Source organism: Diabrotica virgifera, chromosome 3 (genome assembly GCF_917563875.1).
Source record: "Diabrotica virgifera virgifera chromosome 3, PGI_DIABVI_V3a".
Taxonomy (NCBI): Eukaryota; Metazoa; Arthropoda; class Insecta; order Coleoptera; family Chrysomelidae; genus Diabrotica; species Diabrotica virgifera.
In genome coordinates, this window is record NC_065445.1 from 243,346,282 (window position 1) to 243,369,285 (window position 23,004).

Genomic DNA, 23,004 nt, shown 5'->3' on the forward strand with positions numbered 1-23,004 from the left:
TTCTATAGTGTTCTATAGGTTTCTTCCTTCTCTATATTAATCTTGTTGCATTCGATGTTTTTTTTTATTATATCTTGGAATATATTTTAGCTACTTTCAAACCTACCTTTAAGTGGTAAAGATAAAGTCTAGTTGCCACAGCTGTTTTACTAAATAGAGACCAGATATTGAGTTTCGCTGGTAGCACTCTCTCGTGGTTTGAAATTTGTACTTTTCTTGTAAAATTGGTGTGTATGTGAAAGATAAAAAAACGAGAAAAATCGAAATTTATCTAGAAAAAAAAAAAACAAATTATGAACTGAAATATTATTGTAAACTGATTACTGAACGAATACACAGAATTAATAGAAAAAGTAATTATGCTTTTTTATGGTATTCATTATAATTATAATATTTAATATATAAGTTCCTGCGACTGAATGACTGCTTATGCAAGAGGCTATTGAGAAAAAGAAGAAGTTTATGTGAAATTTATAGGTTACCTCTGTTTTTATTCACTGTGAGTGTCACCAGTAGGGCTCTCTTGAGGTTTGAAAATTGAACTTTTCTTGTAAAATTGTTCAAGTTAAGTTAAATACACAAATCTGCCACTAGCAGCTCTGGCGAAAACTATTTAATCCCCTCTACTCATCAGCTCACAGCGAATAAAATTAGTACTGGGTGACTTTAACTGCCACAATGTCATGTGGGGATATAATGAGACAGACTCTCAAAAACAGTTCTCCTCTTTCATTAGTGGAAGATGGCGCAGAGGTTACAATCTAGACATGTTTGTCATTGATAGGATTGCAGATCAGGTGGTAAAAAACATTGAAAGCCACCTCCCAAAAACACAACACAGACCAATTACTTGCCTTTCCAATGCATCAATCAGATACGAAACTGCTCCTTTCAGAAGAAACAAAATTCAAAAAGGCAAAATGGGGAAATTTCACTGAAGCCTTGGGTAGATGGTTCCTATGGGTTATTTCCCATAGAAGCCGTGCCCTGGGTGATATGCTAAGTTTGTACAAATGATAAAACAAATATCCCAATAGTATATCCCTAGAGGTTGCTGAACCGAATATCTAATGAACATTAAATTCTTTATTCAATGAAGAATCTAAACCCCTACTTAAAAGATACAGAAAGATGCAACAATACGAGATGATCAGAAGCAACAATATAAGACTGATGCTTGATCATACTGCCTCCTGATGAATGGTAGGTCACGATCCAGGAAGAACAAGGTGAGTTTACAACAGAATATCATTGACAAAATGGATGTTCTAGAGGTATATCCTTTAATCTGGAGCAGATGAAAGGCACAATACAACAAATAAAAGATAATAAATGAGCTGGCCTAGATGAAGTACAAACAGAACAAATAAATAAAAATTGACTGAAAACAAAGTGGCTTTTACCAATGCTGATTTGCTGTACCAAGACATTATAAATCCGCAATATTTGGAGAGAAGCCAGACTTATAACTTCTTAAAACCAGTGCTGAAGGATCTGATAGATACAGAGTCTTTGTTTTGTGTCATATTTTCGAAAAGGCATCCAAAAGAATGAGAGTGAGCTGGGGTATTCAGAGACCAAAATTATTTATTTATTTATTACAATATACAATTAATCAACATTTATAAACATTACAAACAAATAATAAATACTAAATAAAATACAAAATCATAAAATAAATATGTATATAGAGTTACAATTAAATTTAACGCTTCAGAGATTGTTTAAAGGCACTTAAGGACAAGTTTAACAAATCTGTCTCATGAGGCAACCGATTAGCATGAACAAGAAGTCTGACCAGATCTATATTCACAGAATAATTAGTTCGACGAAAAGGAATATGAAATAGTGTATTCTCACGAAGGACATGGGAAGGAATGTGGAAACAAACCAATTGAAGCAGTTCAGGTGAATGTATCATTCCGTTAACCAATTTAAAAATGAAGATAAGATAACTCGTCTAGTAGACAGAGGACAGTTCTAAGTATCTCATCATATCAGAATATGAATAAGGTCTGTGTAATTTAAAAGCACAGTGCATAAAGAACCGTCTTTGCACTCTCTCCAACTGTTGAACAGAGGATTGGACAAAGGGAGACCAGATTATAGAGGAATTTTCAAGCTGAGATCAGACCAGAGAACAGTATAAAATTCTCAGTGAAGAAATTTTATGAAAATCTCTTGTATGCCTCTTAATAAACCCTAGCTGCCTAAGAGCCTTATTACAAATAAAGTCAATATACAAATTAAAGGATAAGTTTCTTTGAAAAATGACACCAATATCCTTGACGCTAGTGACTCTCAATCAAAAAACCATCCAAATTGTAATCAAAATCTACCATTTCCACTGATCGATGAAACTGGATAACCTGACACTTATCACGATTAATGACTAATCTGTTATTATCACACCAATCCGCAAATAAGTCGAGAGATTTCTGTAGCCTAGCAGAATCAGAGTAATCCCGAACAGATCAAAACAACTTTATATCATCGGCATATGCCAACACTTCGCAGTCAGTCAATGATGTAATAGCATCTTCAATAAAAACTGCAAACAATATTATGAACTGTGATACTTTCTATTATTAATTTGACCTAAAATACAACATACAACTTTTTTCTTTTCCAGCCCTCAAATAGTCATACCAACCAACCATCAACAAACAGCTACTATTGTACCAACAGCTCAGCCACTACTTCTCAACCAGATGCCTATGCTAACGGCTCCTTCAGTTCAGTTCATCTTAAGGCCCCAAACTGCTACCAAAATACAACCGCAAATGCAGGCTGCAACGGCTACACCACAAGGATTGATCCTACAACCAAGTGGGCAACAATTGTTACAGATCCAACCGCCTAGGTCCCAACCTATGGTTAGGGTATTGACCAATGGTATGCAATTGGCACCATCAACTACTACATATGTCACACAGGTAAGTCGTAATCTAAACATTTATCATAAAAAAGTGTCATTGGGAGGTCACAATTACAGATTTTTTATGATTTTTTTAATGATTATTGAGTTTTAACACCTTTGGAATAGATACTTTTACTTGCTAACCTCAAATGTTTTTCAGATAATGAAATGTGTATCTTCTTTCGTGTAAATTAAAGTTTGTTCTTGATTGTTCCTTCCATTTTAAATTTGAATATTTCATATTAGCCATCTTTCATTACATTTCAAAAAAGCAGTTTTTGTTGGTTATAAATTATAAGAATATCTTTGATTATTTCATTCATAGTAGATTCTGACCAATAGAAAGCTACAGAAATCAAAATTAAACTGATAATTTTTGATAATTTCCCGTCGTCAAGTATATTACGTCAGATGCCCTACACAGCCAAAACACAGAGGGTGCTGGAAACAACAGAAATGAGAATACTAATAAGAATTACAGGAAACATGCTAAAAGACAGAATAAGGAGTGAAAAGATCAGAACAAAATGTAAAGTAAGGGTATAAACGAGTAGATATTAAATAAAAAAAAAACAAGACAAATCACCAAGTGGTAGAAGATGTATCAGCCAATGCGTAAGAGATAGAGTGACAATCTTCCATACATAGTGGAGTTACTGAAAGTGGATATGAGCTATTACCTCCGATTTCGTTGAACCTCCATCGATTTGCATGAAAATTGGTGAGTGGTTAGAGGATATATCAAGGAACAAAGGTGACATGGTGCCAACTTGCGCTTTTACGCTGGGGGTGGATGCCACCCCTCCCCGGGGGTGAAAATTATCTTATTAAAATTAACCCTATAATTCGATAGAGGGACAAATTTCAAGCAAAATTTGTTATATAAAGTTATTAAAATAAATCAGAACTTTTTGAGTTATTAAAGATCAAAAATTTTAATTTTTCTTAAGAAAAATGCATGTTTTTACCAATTTTTCATCAATAACTCAAAAAGTGTAAGTTTTCACAAAAAAGTTATTATCAAAATTAAAGCTAATAAAAAATTAAATAAACTCCTTACTAGAAAAACCTTTTAATGTTAACTAAAAGTGAGTTATAGGTAATTGAATGTATATTTTTTTCGGCGAGTAAAAAACTCTTAAGTATTCAAGCTGAAATAACGGGAAATTGATGCATTTTATAACATAAACTTATTAAATATTTGTCAAAGTACTTAAAAATATCTATCAAATGAGTCCCCGGACATGTTGATAGCGTTAAAATTTATGCTCAAAATTTTTTTCAAAATTTATCTTTTAAAAATTTTTCCAAAAATGTTATTGTTTTTTTTTTAATAACTCCGTTCGTGTTTACGATATCAGGTTCATCTAAAAACTGTTTGAAAGTTAATTCTAAGTGCTATCTAAACGTGTTAAAAATAATATTTTAAACTACTCACTTTTTAAAAATAAAAGGTTAAATGACCCCGGTTGCATGGTTCCCACAGCAAAATTTAAGATTTAAAAGTTTCTATCTCGGTTATTTTTTACCCTATAGAAATAGTAAAACGGGTAAAATATTTGGCACAGAAAAAAACTAAAATTTAATTAAATATAATTTTTTACGTATATGAAGTATTTTTGGAGTTATTATCAAAAGAATATGAGAATTACAATAATTTTAAAAATTATGATTTTTTAAATTATTTTTTTTTTCAAAAATATGCATTCTAAACCGGTCAAAATTATCGAAAACATTAATTATGCTAATATAAAGAAGTTCTTGCAAGGATTACTATAAATTTTAATTTTTGTGGAAATGGCATATGTTTTTTTTTTCACTTTTTCCTAAAAAATTCGAAACGGTTCTTTTATTTTCATTATAACTTGCTTAATTTTGACGCTATTACCTTGTTCTGAAGCTAATTTGATAGGTATTCCAAAGTAATTTGACAAATGTTTAGCAGGAATATTTTATACATTGCATAGTTTTTCCGTTATTTAAGGTTGAATACTTAGATTTGAATACTCGTCGAAAAAAATACACATTCAATTGCCAATAACTCACTTTTAACTAACATTAGTTTAGTTCTTTAGGTGAGGAATGTATTCAATGTTTTATTATCTTCAATTTCAATATTAATAACTTTTTTGTAAAAGCTTATAGTTTTTGACTTATACGTGAAAAACCGATTTAAAACATGCATTTTTTTACGAAAAAATAAAATCTTTGGTCTTTAATAACTCAAAAAGCGTTGATTTATTTTAATAACTTTTTATAACAAATTTTGCTTATAACTTGTCCCTCTATCGACTTATGGTATTATTTTTAATAAAATAATTTTCACCCCCGAGAAGGGGTGGCATCCACCCCCAGGGTAAAAGCGCAAGTTGGCATCATGTCACCTTTGTTCCTTAAGGTATCCTCTAATTACTCATTAATTTTCATGATAATCGATGGAGGTTCAACGAAATCGGAGATGAAAACCTCCAGTGACTGCACTAACAAGCTACAACTCGCCAATGAACAAGCAAAATTACTTATATAACGTAAGAAGAAGAAGAACCAGCACAGAAGACCGTTTTTAAGAAGCCATTTTAACACAAGTCACTTTAGTAAAATAAGAAAATCTATGGTTTCGTTTTGATTTAAATCTGTCTCCATCCATCCTCCGATAGTACTATTTCTAGGTCTACCTATTGTCAAGGAGACTCTGAGGAAGACAAATTTACACCAACACGACCGTAGTTTCTCGATATAAATTAAAACTATTTATATCGCAGTATGGTTAGAACGCCCTCTAACCTAATCGAGTCGAAATTCATTTCACTTATTCCCCCTTAGAGGGCGTTCTAACCATACTGCGATATAAATAGTTTTAATTTATATCAAGAAACTATGGTCGTGTTGGTGTAAATTTGTCTTCCTCAAAGCCTCCTTGACAACAGGTAGACCTAGAAATAGCGCTATCGGGGGATGGCAGGAGAAAGATATAAATCAAAACGAAACCGTAGATTTTCTTATTTTACTAATGCCATACTCTGTATTAGAGTACACAGACTCGTTTTATATGAGTTCTCTGAACCACAAATTGGAATATTTTCCTAGCAGTGCCTTTTGGTATTGTCATACCTGGGTTAAACAGAGAAGTTGAATCGAGTCGAAATTAATTTCACAAGTCACTTTATTTACTATCTGCTCCATTCAGAGGCTTTCATGGTCAGAGTATGAGTTATCAATGATTCATTTTCCAGTTTAATAAATACGAATTCCCTTCGCCATTCGTTATTTTGTTTTGAAATTTTTTATCCCTAGCCCAAACAGATTCTTTAGGATGTTAATATAGGCCAGGGTAATAAGACAAAAATATACCCTGTTCGTGACACTTCAGCAGCCAGGGTACTGAAGCGTTTTTTCGACAAGTAATACCTATAGGAACAAATTGTAACTATTTCCTGCGTAGGATCTGGCGGCCATTTTTATTTATAAACAATTAACTGTCAAAAAATGGCATTTTTCCCCTTTTTTTCAAATCAATGGAAAACAGTGAAACTTATGATTTTTTTAGGACAAATATCTTTGAGATTATGGAAAAAGCTTTAAAATGACATATTACAAAGTTTGATATACTCATTTATTGTTAATATAATTGCGAAAAAAGGTCGGAATTGCAAAAAAAAATAATTTCGCGATATCTCTTGTAAAAATTAGTGTACAGCTTTGAAATTTTTGTCATATAAGGGTTCTTTGGTGCTTAATATATGATAAAAATTTCAAAGCGATTCATATAATTGTTTAAATTTTATTCAAATTGTTTATCCCAGAGAGCATTTTTTTTGCAATACCATAAGTCAGAAAAACATGACGTTAGAACCATTCCACAGGTGTTAAATGAAAGAGCATGATCTATATTTTCAACTTGGTTTAAAAAAAGCGAATAAAAAATGCATTTATTAGTAATACATAATTATGCAAAAGTATCGTAAATCTTTCCTTATAAACTTTTTGGATAACTTTTTCCAAAAAAAATAACTTTTTTACCCTGTTTTAAGTGCACAACTACCAAGTAATGTTATTTATATCATAATTCATAAAAAATTGTAATAAATATATATAATTTCTTATATAACAAAATAAAAAGTTTATAAGGAAAGATTTACGATACTTTTGCATAATTATTTATTACTAATAAAGGTATTTTTTATTCGCTTTTTTTAAACCAAGTTGAAAATATAGCTCATGTTCTTTCATTTGACACCTGTGGAATGGTTCTAACGTCATGTTTTTCTGACTTATGGTATTGCAAAAAAACTGCTCTCTGGGATAAACAATTTGAATAAAATTTAAACAATTGAATCGCTTTGAAATTTTTATCACATATTGAGCACCAAAGAACCCTTATACGACAAAAATTTCAAAGCTGTATCCTAATTTTTACAATAGATATTGAGAAATTAATTTTTTCTGCAATTCCGACCTTTTTTCGCAATTATATTAACAATAAATGAGTATATCAAACTTTGTAATATGTCATTTTAAAGCTTTTTCCATCATCTCAAAGATATTTGTACTAAAAAAACCATAAGTTTTACTGTTTTCCATTGATTTGAAAAAAAAAGGGAAAATGCCATTTTTTGACACTTAATTGTTTATAAATAAAAATGGCCGCCAGATCCTACGCAGGAAATAGTTACAATTTGCTATTATAGGTATTACCTGTCGAAAAAACGCTTCAGTACCCTGGCTGCTCGAGTGTCATGGGAAAAACCTTATTACCCTGGACTAATATTTTTCAATAAACAGTGACGAGATTTTGCCTTTTTGAATTTAAATTTTTGTTTCTATATTATATTGACGGTCTAATTTTAATCGCCCGTATCTGCCAAAAGAGGTTTTTTACAGTAGGAGGTTTTTTCTGTTTTTTTGCAATATCCGTATCTTTAAAAATAGACCGGGCTGTATCGTCGCCCCCGCTCGCTCAATTATTCCGATTCGATTTTTTTTGCACAAACTTACCCAAAAATAGGTCCTTATAACATATCCAGAGGGTGCCGGGCGGTGCCATGGTCGAAAAATTATTTAAACAATTTTTTTTAAACAAGTTCACAAAAATAATTTTTTCATTTCGAACTTTTTTTTTAGATAATGTGGGTCATTTTGAGCAAAAAAGGTCTCTTGACATTTTTTCTAAAATTGATTGTTGTCGAGTTAATGCGATAAAAAATTTGAAACATGCGAAAATGGCTATTTTTAAGGCTTAATAACTCAATTAAAAATTATTATTATGAAATTCAAAAGGTGATCAAATCAAGTTTTAAACCCCTTCTTCAAGGTCCTGAAGAGATTTTTGTCCTTATTTTATTACCAAGCTGTTATTTTTAATTATTAACAATTAGCGTTATAGTCCAGGATGTATCGTCGCCCCCGATAGTGAAATTATTCCGATTCGATTTATTTGTGCAAACTTACTCAAAAAGAGGTCCTTATAACATATCACAGGGTGCCGGGCGGTACCGTGGTCGAAAAATTGTTGAAACATTTTTTTTAAACAAATTCACAAAAATAATTTTTTCACTTCGAACAATTTTTTTTAGATAATTTGGGACATTTTGAGGAAAAAAGGTCTCTTGTAATTTTTCTAAAATTTCTCTAAAATTGATTGTTGTCGAGTTATATACGCGATTTAAAATTTGAAAAATGTGACAATGGCCATATAACTCAACCACAATCAATTTTAGAGAAAAATCACAAGAGGCTTTTTTTGTTCGGAATAACCCAAATTATCTAAAAAAATCGATCGCAATAAAAAAATTTTAAATTTGTTTAAAAAAATTGTTTAAACAATTTTTTGACCACGGCACCGCCCGGCACTCTGTGGATGTGTTATAAGGACCTCTTTTTGAGTAAGTTTGTGCAAAAAAATCTAATCGAAATTTGTGCAAAGAAATCTAATCTAAAGCGAAACTAAAGTTTCGCTAAAGGAGGCGACGATAAAGTTGGACTATAACGCTAATTGTTAATAATTAAAAATAGCAGCTTTGTAATAAAATAATGACAAAAATCTCTTCAGGACCTTGAAGAAGGGGTTTGAAACTTGATTTGGTCACTTTTTGAATTTTATAATAATTTTTAATCGAGTTATTAAGCATTGAACATGGCTATTTTCGCATTTTTCAAATTTTTAATCGTATATAACTCGACAACAATCAATTTTAGAGAAAAATGGCAAGAGACCTTTTTTGCTCAGAATGACCCAGATTATCTAAAAAAATATTGTTCGAAATGAAAAAATTATTTTTGTGAATTTGTTTAAAAAAAATGTTTCAACAATTTTTCGACCACGGTACCGCCCGGCACCCTGTGATATGTTATAAGGACCTCTTTTTGAGTAAGTTTGTGCAAAAAATCGAATCGGAATAATTTCGCTAGCGGTGGCGACGATACAGCATGGTCTAAAATATTCGTATAAAAATTACAGCAATATCCCGTATCGGGAATAGACTATGCCTTACCATGCGATATTCTGAGCACAAACTCAAGCAAATTATTATGATACAGGGCATTTCTTATCAATTTTAGAGATATTCAGGTACGGGGTATTAGATGACCTGTTCCTAGAATTTTTTGTTTAAATCGGGGTTTTGTGTACAGATGGATGTTTTAATAAAATTTCTTGTAGGTTGGTCCTCAACAGCCAAACAATGGAAGTGGTCTTGCCCAGCAAACATTGATGAATAACACTCCACCACAGCAAATAATCCATCAACATCAACAGCACTTGAAGAAAAAGCCAAAAAGTAAAGCCAAGAAAAAATTAGACCTCGCAAATATAATGAAACTTTCTGGTATTGGCGATGAGGATGATATACAGTTCGAAAGTGATACTTCTCAAAGTGAAAGCGAACACAATTCTGTTCCTACAACACCACAGGTAAGATAACAATTAATATAATTCACTTTCAGATACATTTTAATTAATGATTGAAGGGTACAGTGTAAAATTGTCACAATCTCTTTTTCATAAAGTATAAACCCGATAAGTCGGACTAACTGAGACTAAATAACTGATACAGTATGCTTAGTTTTAAATTAGATATACAGCCTCTAAATGGCAACACTGCGCATCGTCGAGTACCAATTCTCTTGCTCCGTCCTCCGCCGCCATTGGGCGATTAAACAACGGCAGTGGACTAAGCAATGTTGCCGATTTTAGCACTTCCTTCAGTCGCCTATATCTAATCGAAAACTAGACGTATTGTATATGGGTAATTCTCCACTAAATGAAACATCTCTGTCCTAAGCTAATTTTATTAAATAAACGTTTTGCGATAAACGTAATAATTTTATGTAATAAACGTGTAAAGTATTTCACACCCAAGAGGGCAGCACCAACACAAACAAAAATCAAAGTTAAAGGACTATATACGGAATCAACGCAATACCTTTACAGGAAAAGAATATCGGAGAAGATTGCTGAGAATGGAATATTAGAAAACGATAACATCGATGAAAGCTGGCAAAAACTCAAAGATAACATAATCAACGCTGCAACAGAAGCACTTGGAGAGAGAAAAGTAACGAATACTCACATATTAAAGAAGAAAACCCAGTGGTTTAGAGAGGAAGTTAAGATAAAATGTGAAGAAAAGAAGAAAGCCTTTTTACAATACAGAACAAAACAAGCACAACAGGCATACAACCAATACAAACGAATCAGAAACGAAACGAATACTTTAGTGAGGCAAATAAAAGGGAGCACTGGCAGAGTTTCTCAAAACAGATGAAACACAACTTCTACGGAACACAAAAAGAAGTATGGAGAATGATTAGAGGGCAAAGAAAGGAGATGAACGAATTAATACAATCGAAACACATTCAGATGGAAACATGGGCAGACTACCTCCGATCTCTATTTGCTAAAGGCGACGATAATGAACCACCAACACCCGAAGTTACAACAAACGAAGAAATAAACATCGAGGAGGGAGAGGTAAAGGAAGCATTAAGAAAATTAAAAAATAGAAAATCTCCAGGAGAGGACAGAATATCGAACGAACTCCTAAAATACGGAGGACAAGATCTAACTAAACAACTATTAAAACTAATACAAAAAATAATAGAACAAAACAGAATACCACAAGAATGGAGATCGAGCATCCTAATACCTCTCTTCAAAAAAGGAGAGAAATCGGACCCGGAGAATTATAGAGGAATTAACTTATTATACACAAAATTAAAATTAACAACAAAAGTGATAACAAATTAAATGAAATTATAACATTAGCAGTTAAGAGCAACAGACCGGTCCTGCATCGATAACTATAATGTTGTATTCAATGTGGGCTCCGAATATTTTTAATATTAACAAAGTTTAATATAAGTTATAAATTGTGAATCTCAGTGATATATGGAAATAAACTGTAAGTGTACAAACTCGTTACATAATATCCAGTTAAATTAGCATTAAAGTCTGCAAATTGCAATTATTTGTTATTGTTGTCAATAAACAAATCAGTTTTACCAGCAAAATAACCGCTTTTAGTAAAGACCCATATACCTGTTTTTGCAGGTGTACAGGGTCGGACTTACTTTTCACTTAACGTTTATCCAAATTTCGAAATTAATTCAAACATGGAATCACACAACAGTTCTACAATACAAGACCATCAAAGTCAAATAAACGCACCACAGTCATACTCTTTGGCAGCGTCGGGAGTGCAATTTCCTTTAAAGACCCAAGGAATTATCTTTAGTGCCTTAGAAAACACCAAACTTCAAGACTACCTTCTCCCGTTTGGAAATATAATTCAACCGAAAAATATAATCTTCTCTTCTAGATTATCTAATAATCGCATATGTATGTATTTATCCAATAAACAAATGGTGGATGATTTTATGAATAATCATGGTCAAATAGAAATACAAGGTGAAATTGTCAGAGCGAGAAGGTTAGTTACACCAGCGGAACGACTTGTGCTCTCCGGCGTATGTCCTTCAATACCGCACGACTTGCTAATCAATGAGTTACAAAAAATCGGCATAGTTCCTGTCTCCCCCATGACATTCCTCAAAATTAGTGCTTCTATGCCTGAGTACAATCACATCCTTAGTTTTAGAAGACAAATCTATATCAGTCCTCACAGTCTAACACTACCAGAGACATTTACTCTTGTTTTTGACAACACGATATATAGAATATTCATTTCTCAAGACAGTTTAGTTTGCTTTAGATGCAAGAAGCCAGGTCACATTGCATCCCAGTGCTCCGAACCACTAGCTCAACTAAACACTAACCAAAACAATGAAGCATCGATATCCAGCGCAACAAATATATCTTCGCAAGCACCCAATGATACAAACCCTTCTCAGTGTGAACAAATGTCTATTTCTAATGTCCCGGAGATACCAAACAAAGTAGATGCATTAAATAAGGACAGTCACATAATCAATCAACCAAAACGTAACTTTGATGAAATTATTTCACCTGAAGCAGACCCATCTTCAAAAGAACGTAACATTTTTCCACCGCCTAAAGTCCAAGCAAAATCTAAAAAAGCTAAAATTAGTTCAGCAAGCACTTCTGAACGCTCATTTTCTCTCTTACTTGACCCTGCCAAAAACTTCATAGAAAATCACCCTCTACCTTTCCCTCTAAACTTTGATCAACTTGACATGCTCCTAACGAATATCACGGGATCAACAGATCATATAGCCACGATTAAAGAATATACCACAGACCTAGAAGCCTTAACCGATATGCTCATTGAAGTTTACCCCCATTTAAAGGAAAGATCTATAAAACGCAAAATCACGTCCTTAAGGAAAAAAATTCATAAATACCTTGGTAGTGAGGAGGCATCGGACTGGGAAAGTGACACATCTCAATTAAGTCAACATTAAGATTTAAGTTTCTACTTCAAAAGAATATTGATGGATTTATCCATCGCCTAGCTATGCTCCAACATCTTTCTCTAAATTCCAGCATCTATACTGCAGAGCTCTTTGGTTTGTTTAAAGCCATCAAACGTGTAAATATTAAAAACCTCCCCTGTTGTCTAGTCCTTTCCGACTCTCTTAGCATAGTCAAAGCTATGCAAAATATATACCACAAGCACCCCATTGAGAAAAGAATCAAGGCCGAACTAATGGAAGCTCAAGAAAGTTTCAGAAGAATCTTCCTGTGGATACCATCTCACATAGGCATAGAAGGATATAGGAACAAGCAGAGTACTAGTGCGCGTAACGCTATCACTAATGATGTATCAGAAAGAGAGTGTCGGAGTGTCGCTAGCGATCTGAAAGTTCATTTCAAAAATAAAGTGTTAGTGCGTGGAATCCAATTATTGCTCCAAAGGTTTAATTGTTTACAAATTGTAATTAATGTTTACCAATTTTTGATTTAATATTGTTACAAATGTTACAGAAATGTCGCTAATAACCTTCGGGTGGATGCGACTTTGTCTTTCTTAAATAAAAAAAAAAAAAGTTAAGAGCAACATACGACAATATAAACCGAGAATTCTTAATAAAAGCAATGAAAGAATTTAATATACCAACACAACTAATAGAACTGATAAAAGAATCTCTAAAAGTAGAAAGTAAAATCCGGATACAAAACGAACTAACGGAAACAATAGATGTGAAAAAGGGACTACGCCAGGGAGACGCTCTATCATGCATCTTTTCAACATCGTACTCGAGAAAATAATGAGGGACACAACAGTCAATACTCGAGGAACAATCATTAATAAAAGCGTGCAAATACTAGCATTTGCAGATGATGTTGACATAATCGCAAGATCAAGAAGAGAAATGATAGAGGCATTCAATCAAATAGAACGAGCTGCACAAAATAGTGGCCTTAAAATCAACCAGAACAAAACAAAATATATGCAGGTAAGTAAAAACGCAAAGGCAGCCACAAAATATAACAATAAGAGAATACAACATTGAGGGGGTAAAAAACTTTACATACTTGGGATCCCTAGTCACGTCTGATAATAACGTTGCGGAGGAAGTGAAGAGGCGAATATTTATTGCCAATAAAAGTTACCATGGCTTAATTCGGCAGCTAAGATCAGATAACGTCGCAAGAAAAACAAAATGTCAAATATACAAAACCTTAATAAGACCGGTACTCACATACGGCTCAGAAACCTGGACACTCACTAAAAGAGAGGAAACATTGCTAGCCACCTTTGAAAGAAAAATCTTGCGACACATATATAAGGGCACAAAAGAAAACGGAATTTGGCGAAGAAGGTACAACTTTGAACTATACAAAATATACCAGGATCCGGATATCATAACATTCATTAAAATCGGACGGTTGCGTTGGATGGGCATGTAGAAAAAATGGAAGAAGGCGAAATACCAAACAAAATATTCAAACAGATGCCAGTAGGAAAAAGAACAAGACGAGGACCGAAGCTGAGATATTTAGAACAAATAGAAAATGATATAATAACCTTAAAAATAAAAAACTGGAGAAAAAAAGCACGAAACAGATCAGAATGGAGAAGAATCCTGGAACAGGCCAAGACCCAGAAAGGGCTGTCGAGCCAGTGATGATGATGAGAAGAACAACAAGGTTTTAGGTCGGGAAGGTCATTCACTGACGCTATATTTATAATGAGGCAAGTTCAAGAGAAATCGTTGGAATACAACAAACCGGCATATTTATGTTTCGTGGACCTTAAGAAAGCATTTGACAGGGTCACATTAAAGGACGTTATCCATTTGTTATACTCGGAGAGAGGTACCTCTAGGAATAATTAAAACGATCGAAAACATCTACCAGAACAACACAATAAAAGTAAAACTGGACAATGAATTAACTTACCCAATTAAAGCTGGCAATGGGATAAGACAGGGGGATTCCTTGAGTCCTTTATTGTTCAACCTGATCATGGACGAAATAATAAAAAGAGTAAGAACTAAAAAAGGATACCAAATGGGAGAAAAGCAACTTAAAATAATCTGCTATGCGGACGATGCAATACTAATCTCTCAAAGTGAAGAGGATTTACAAAGTAAGTTGTACCAATTCAACTTAATCGCCAGGAAATTTAACATGCTAATTTATTTAAAGACAAAATGCATGGTTATAACAGCAGATCCAATAAGATGTAAATTGGAACTGGAAGGTCAGATAATAGAACAATTGATGGAGTTTAAATACCTAGGCATCACACTATCTAGCTACACAAGTCTCGAAACAGAAGTGGAAGATCAAGTGAATAGAGCAAACAGAGCCGCAGGTTGCCTGAATGACACAATATGGAGAAACAAAAATATCGGAAAAGAAATGAAAGGCAGAATTTACATAACAGTCATCAGACCAATAATGACATACGCGGCAGAAACACAACCCGACACAGAGAGGACAAAAAGATTGCTCGAAACAGCGGAGATGAAAACCCTTTGAAAATTGATGGTAAGACTCTATGGGACAGAGCTAGAAGTACAGACATATGACGGAGATGCAAGGTGTATAACATTAATAACTAGGTAAGAAACAGAAGAGTAGAATGGAATGACCACATAAGTCGAATGACAACAAATAGGATAGTCAGGACAGCGAGAGACGGTTCCCCAATAGGAAGACGATCAGTGGAAAGACCATGAAAACGATGGAACGACAACTTACTAGAGGCGCATTGAAAACACAGACAGAGTCATGTCTATACAAAAAGAAGAAGAAGAAGAAACGTTAAAGTTTTTTAATATCAATAACAATATATTATGGCTGAAAGACTTCGGTCGATGGTCTTTTGGTACATTGTATCAATAAAGTATCTCTCCCTGTCTCTCTCTCACAATATATTATTAGATATTCTTGGCACGTCACAGTGTATTTAGTAATTTAATAATGGAATATTTGAAAAAATGAACCTCAAATACCTCAACAGAGTCTGATACTTATATCATTTTCCAGAATAAGTATTTATGTAATAAATTAACAAATAAATTTACCAGGGGACTGTTTTCACTAACGGCTGAGACGTGGGGTTCACCAGCAAAGGCTGTACAAGGGATATCTTTTTAGTTTTGCAAATACCATAAAGACAAGAAATATATAGACTTAAAGTACTTTATTGCTTTTCATAATGTCCCACCAAGATCGTTACACTTTTGCATACGTTCAAACCAATTGGTAAAACAGTTCTTCCAGTCTTCATTTAACACCTGTAAAATCGCTGTTTTAAAGGCATTGATGGCTTCTTCAGGCTACTGGAATCACTGCCCACGCATTGAATTCTTGATCTTTGGGAATGTCTAGAAATTGTTGGGACTTAGGTTGGGGTTATACAGTCGATGGTTTAACAATTCGATGTTTCGAAGCTCCAAAAACTCGATTGTCTTTTGGACAGTGTGAGCACTAACATTGTCCTGATGTAGGATGATTCGCGTTGTGTCTTGCTTTGTCGGAGTTTCGCGATAACTTCTGGTAAACAAACGGTTATATACGAATCAGAAGTAACCGTTCTTCGATCATCTAAAGCAATTGTTGCCAGATGACCAGATTTTGACACAAAAGTTCACTTTGTTATGCGGAGTTTGTTGAAAGTACTGAGGAATTACTTAATAAAAATATAAAACCGTTTTGGAGGTTGGTTTATTCTATGCGGAGTAGTTTTGATATTCCTGGTTGTATGAAGTTGAATGATTCTGTCTATGGTGAGCCTCAGTACTGTCTATAATACTTTCACATCTTACCCTGATAACTGGGTTGATCCATCTGATAGTAATCGCTGCCTTATTCACTCTTTTACTATTAAAATAACTAAAGTTTTGGACTGCTTGGATAATCTTGATACTAGTAAAGGCCCTGGCCCTGATATGATATCAAACTTGTTTTTAAGGAATTGTTCATTTTCTTTGTGTAGACCATTATGGCTTATTTTTAACAGATCCCTGGCAGAGGGCCATTTTCCATCACAGTTTAAGAAAGCCTATGTGAAACCCATACACAAATCTGGTGATAAGTCATTTGTTTGTAATTATCGTTCCATAACAATTCTTTCTGTCATTCCTAAGATTTTTGAAGCCTGGTAACTGATTTCTTGACGGATAATTTGAAAAATCAACTACATACTGCTCAACATGGTTTTCTGCCTGGACGTTCTATTTCGACCAACCTTCTTCTTTACACGGATCATATTGTAAATGCTTTCGTGGACGGTTTACAGGTGGATTCCATTTTTACTGACCTGTCCAAAGCCTTCGATAAGGTAAATCATTGCCTTTTATTGCATAAATTGGAATGCTTTGGTGTGAGTGGTAAACTTTTTTGCTGGTTGAAAACTTACTTGCGGGACAGGTCTTTATGTGTCAAACTAAATGGTTTCACTTCTAATGAGTATTTTCCACTCTCAGGAGTGCCTCAGGGATCCCACTTGGGACCTTTATTGTTTGCAGTTTTTATTGACGATGCTATTAAATCATTGACTGACTGCGAAGTGTTGGCATATGCCGATGACATAAAGTTGTTTTGTTCTGTTCGGGATTACTCTGATTGTGCTAGGCTACAGAAATCTCTCAACTTATTTGCGAATTGGTGTGATAATAACAGATTGGTCATTAATCATGACAAGTGTCAGGTTATCCAGTTTCATCGATCAGTGGAAATGGTAGATTTTGATTACAATTTGGATGGTTTTTTGATTGAGAGAGTCACTAGCGTCAAGGATCTTGGTGTCTTTTTCAGAGAGACATCCTTTAATTTGCATATTGACTTTATTTGTAATAAGACTCTTAGACAGCTAGGGTTTATTAAGAGGCATACAAGAGATTTTCATAACATTTCTTCGCTGAGAGTTTTATACTGTTCTCTGATCCGATCTCAGCTTGAAAATTCCACTATAATCTGGTCTCCTTTTTAGTCGAGGAAATGAAGCTGAAAAAATGGCAAAACCTTGCAATTTTTTCGTCCAGCATCGATTTGTACAAAAATTTGGGATTAGGCTCATTTCACCCTCTAGTTCATTTTCTATATTGAGCCGTTGTACGCTTTTGGTTTTTTAGGGGTGAAAACTACCCCTAAAAAAACTACTTGTAAAAAATTATAAAATAACATTTTAAACTTTAATATTGTCAACATTTGGTTCTTATTGGTTACATAATGATTGTTTTATGCTTTAAGATATACTATCATAATTTTTCAAGCCTTAAAACCACCCTTGTTGGAGCCATATATAAAAAATTACTGATCCTAAAAGAATAATTTCGGCTTGCATCGATTTACATAAAAATTTGGGATTAGGATCATATCACCCTGTACTTCATAACATGCTCAAGGGCGTCGATTATTTTTAGGGGTGTAAACTACCCCTTATTGTCAAAAATTATATAAAAATATTTTAAACTTTAATATGGGTAAAATTTGGTTTTGATTGACTAAAAATAATGATTGTTTTATGCTTTAGGATATAATATCATAATATTTCAACCCTTAAAAACCACCCTTAAGAACATTACAATTTTTATAAGTAGATAATTTAATAGATCTATACAGAAAAAAAAAGAATTAAAGATTTAACAAAAACATTTATTTACACAAAAATACAAATTTACAAATATGTAGAAGTACAAATACAAATAGTTTTTAAGTCATCTTCCAGTATACGAACCAGTTCTGTGCTATTATACATGTATTGAAAATGTTCCATAAGCGGACTAGGTATTCAAATATTTCGAAAAAAAAAATTCGTTTTATAAACATAGCTCCTTCATTTTTGGCGATAAAAAGTTGTTTTAAGAATAATTTTGTAGAATTTTTGAAGAGCTATAAGACTGTGTAAATTAAATTCCGTTAGATCCCTTAGTTTTTAATTGGAGTGGGTTTGAAGGGCTCGAATAAGGGGGTGTTTGCTCGGAAATAGAGGTTTTAAATAGCTATATCTTGCTAATTATTCACTTTAATGAAAATATATGCAAAATATAATTATAATTATTAAAAAAGCTACAATTTAGTTGTGTATCATTTTTTTCATACCTCCAGTATTTTCGGAGATATTCTGAAGTAAAAGGTGAAAATTTTTCTTTAAACTCCAATTTTTCTAAAATTAGGCCCTTTAAATAGGTCAAACTTGTTGTGTGTATTAACAATACAAATATACAAAGAATTACAGAAAGGTGAAGACCAATTTTTAATTAGGAGGGCAGTTAGGGGGTTATTTTCACTGATTTTTTCGTAGAGAAAAAGGTACCGACCTTTTTTTGATCATAAGTCGCTCTATTTTCATACTAGAATTTTTTTATTATTAGTTTTTGAAAGGATTAGTTTTTTCTTAAAAAAAGGTTTTCCTCTAAAAATGCAAAGTTTTCCCGTTATTTGGCTTTGAATATTTCAAATTATGAATTTGATGAGAAAAGCTAACTTTTAACATGCCGTATCTCGGTTTGTATTGGTCTTAAAGATATTATAAAAAAAGAATTTAGTTTATGTTACTATAAGATACAATTTTGTTATTTGCAGTTATTTTGATTAAATGCGTATTTTTCGAGGTATTCTCAAAAAACCCTCTAAAAAAGTCGATTTTTTCGACGAAAAACTGTTACTTTTAAGCGCGAATAACTCGAAAAATATTAGTTTTACGAAGAAAATGTAAAATACATTTTTTTCTTAGAATCACTTTTTACATCGAATTATGTGGTTAAAATGTAATAAAAAATTCCCACCCCCCGAGATGGGGTGGCAACCACCCCCAAGGTTTTAGCGTACAGCGGCATGATATAGAAAATGATCCTTGGACTATTCCCTACCTTCTGTGAAAATGTCAAGTAAATCCATTCTGGACGAAAAAATTGCGAGCCAAAATGCTTCATTTCCTCGACTATTTGTCCAATCCTCTGTTCAAAAGTTGGAGAGAGTGCAAAGACGGTTCTTTATGCACTGTGCCTTTAAATTACACAGACCTTATTCATATAGATGAGTTAATTTCGATCTCATCTTCATTTTTAAATTGGTTAACGGAATGATACATTCACCTGAACTGCTTCAATTGGTTTGTTTCCACATTCCTTCCCGTGTCCTTCGTGAGAATACACTATTTCATATTCCTTTTCGTCGAACTAATTATTCTGTGATTATAGGTCTGGTCAGACTTCTTGTTCATGCTAATCAGTTGCCTCATGAGACAGATTTTTTTAGCTTGTCTTTAAGTGCCTTTAAACAATCTCTGAAGCGTTAAATTTAATTGTAATTCTATATACATAGTTATTTTATGATTTTGTATTTTATTTAGTACATATTTAGTATTTGTTTGTAATGTTTGTAATGGGCTTGCTCCGTTTATTAACAATAAATTACTTTTGTTGCTTTTTCCTCATCATGAAACATCCACACAGCGGATTGGCGCTTATTTTCCGGTTCGAAGGAGTAAATCCAAGATTCATCGTCATCGCTACTAATAATACTATAAACTATAAACGTTTTTTGAGCTTCCTTTATTAAACCGTTTCAATGTTTTTCAACACCAATTGACGCGAACCGCTTTTTGCTCTCCTGTGAGCAAATCAGGGATTTAACGAGAAACCAACTTCATAACCCCCAGTTCTTCATATAGGATCTTTTGAATCGAGGTCTTTCAAATACCCAAAGCTGCCTCTATCTCCCGGTATGTTACACGGCGGTCATTCTTAATTAGCTGACGAACTGCATCAATGTTTTGCCGTGTAACTGCTGTTTTGGGTGGACCTGGCCTGGATTCGTCGCTGAGACTGGAACGACCACATTGAAATTCGCAATACCAGCGAGAAATAGTTGACTGGTGTGAATAGTTCATTCCCAAACACAGAAACCATTTCAGCGAGAAATTGCTGTTGGGATAATCCTCTCCGAAAATAGTAAACAATTATTGTTTGAGAATGCTCTCGGCTAAGATATATTTTTCGACCGACTTGCTGATTTCAAAAATTCACTGTAACTGTATCTACACGACTTGTTGTATCGCAATGAAACTCTGGATTTATGTCAACAAAAGATTGAGGTTATATTAGTGTCAGAAGGTTTTATTGGTGGCTAAGCGTCTAAGCGGCTATATACAAAACTAAAAAGACAAATCTCGTAGTAGCACTAAACAAAATAGTAGTTGCCCACGGTGCTTAACTCCACAACAGATTTCTGATATCAGTTTTGACCAAATATTTTTGAAGTCACCAGATCCAGATTGATGTCTAAAAGGAAGATCGTCCACTACGTATAGCATAAAACCGGAATAATATGGCATTTAAGTAGCCTAATTTTTCTTCTGTTGACCTTGTATGTAACATAAACATGTCGTTATTTATTATTAATATTTATCTTAAGGTGTTAGAAATTTTTATTACCTATTGTATGAGGATTTTTATGTGTTTCATTATTGATACTTAAAAAATCAGTCTGGCAAACTGGCGATCCTTATGAATAAAGTACGATTTATTACAGTTCTACAGTATTTTACTACAAAAAAGTGTATCAACATAAAAATTGAGGAACTAAAAAATACTGATTTATCTTTTTTTACAAACTATAAAATACGTCAAGTAAATTATTTAAATACTAATGATGTGTCCCCTTCGATGTTTGAAAATAAAAAAATCTAGTATTCTGGTGTTTATATTAAACATAAGTACAAAGGGCTTGAGAAGACTTGTATCCAAATTACGAAGAATAAATGCTAAAAGTCTTGCTTTAGTTTTCATACATTCTGAATTATGTTATGTTTTTAACTATTTTTTATTTTACTCTAGATATTTATGTTTTTTTTCAGCCCCAACAAGTAGTGCATAGTACAGTGCAGGCTCAAACTAACTTTGTTCATACTGACACCAAAAAGAATATACAAAATATACAGATTTCCGCTATGGCGCAGCCGACAATAAATGCAGCAACACCAGTCGTACAGGTAAAGCTATTATATATTTAGTCCTGTTTTAAAAGGACCACGGAGTTTGAGAGTGTATCCTAACTTATTATGTATCCTACTGAATTCGAATTTCAAATTTGCTTTTGTTTTTTACAATAATTTGCAATTTGTTCCTTTAAAAAATCCTACAATGGTAAACTTTGATCCAATAATTAGTGATGGAGATATTGCAAAAATTAGTTTCACTTGTAACTAAACATTAATTATAATCGAAATGGTATTTGTAACAAAATTATAATAATTATAAACGGATATTTTTTATTAAAAAAGGCATATAATTCGTTTATCCGCTACGAGGGTTGACATGGAGGGGATATGACATGTCGACGATGCTTCTCATGGTGGCATAATTTGTAAGCCGTCCCTCGTGGTTGATAAATTCAGTTTGTTTTCTTTACTACATTTTCTTATCTTAGCAGTGAAATCCACCTCTTCTTTTCAACCAGATTCTTTGGAAACGCAAATAATCTACATATTCCTCTTTTACTGAGTATGTTTTTAGTGAGTATGTATTTACAATCCGGGGCAAAGCACATTACCATTTTTATTATACAATGGTTCACAGAAGTTCCTAACCTTCGCTTGGTGAATATCACTAAAAAACTATATTTCATAGAAATTTAAGACCGAATTATGGTGGTATTATCTTAAAAACAATATACTTAAGCACAAAAAGCAACAGAGGAAGCAAAATTTCAACTTTACAGGAATTCAAAAGGGCTTGAGATTGGGCAAATCCTGGATTTTCAACCTTTGTTTATAAAGTGATAATAACAATATTACAATCCTGACGTCACACTTCGGCTGTCAGCTTTAAAATCTCTTCGTATTTTTCTATATTTAAACTATATTTATGTATTATGTCAGACATTTTCTACCATATAGAGTATTTATAGCAAATTTCTAATAATGTATTGATACACTAGCACAAAATTAATTGTAAAGATTAAATAATCTCTTGTTTTTGTAAATCACACATAAGATCGTCCCCTGCGTCGCCAGAGTATACCACGTGACCTATAATCATTAGGCAATCCATCGACCTGTCAAAGATAAACCACGTGATCTTTGGTTGGCACACAAAACTGTTCTTAACCTAAACTCAATGTAATTATCGATTTTTCTTATTTGTTTTTTGTCGTGATTTTGAGGTAGTATAGTATTTAAAGACATTCATTAGATTAATTATTTTAT

At 33.1% G+C, this 23,004-nt stretch overlaps 1 protein-coding gene across 1 annotated transcript in view; it reads left to right on the forward strand.

Annotated features, from left to right (window-relative positions):
- LOC114328262 (putative uncharacterized protein DDB_G0271606) overlaps positions 1-23,004 on the forward strand; it is a 120,395-nt gene that overhangs the window by 26,604 nt on the left and 70,787 nt on the right. Inside the window, exons 3-5 of the mRNA XM_028277064.2 lie at positions 2,633-2,936; positions 9,579-9,830; positions 21,655-21,789. Coding sequence (XP_028132865.1) covers positions 2,633-2,936; positions 9,579-9,830; positions 21,655-21,789 — 691 coding nt within the window. The remainder of the gene's footprint in view (positions 1-2,632; positions 2,937-9,578; positions 9,831-21,654; positions 21,790-23,004) is intronic.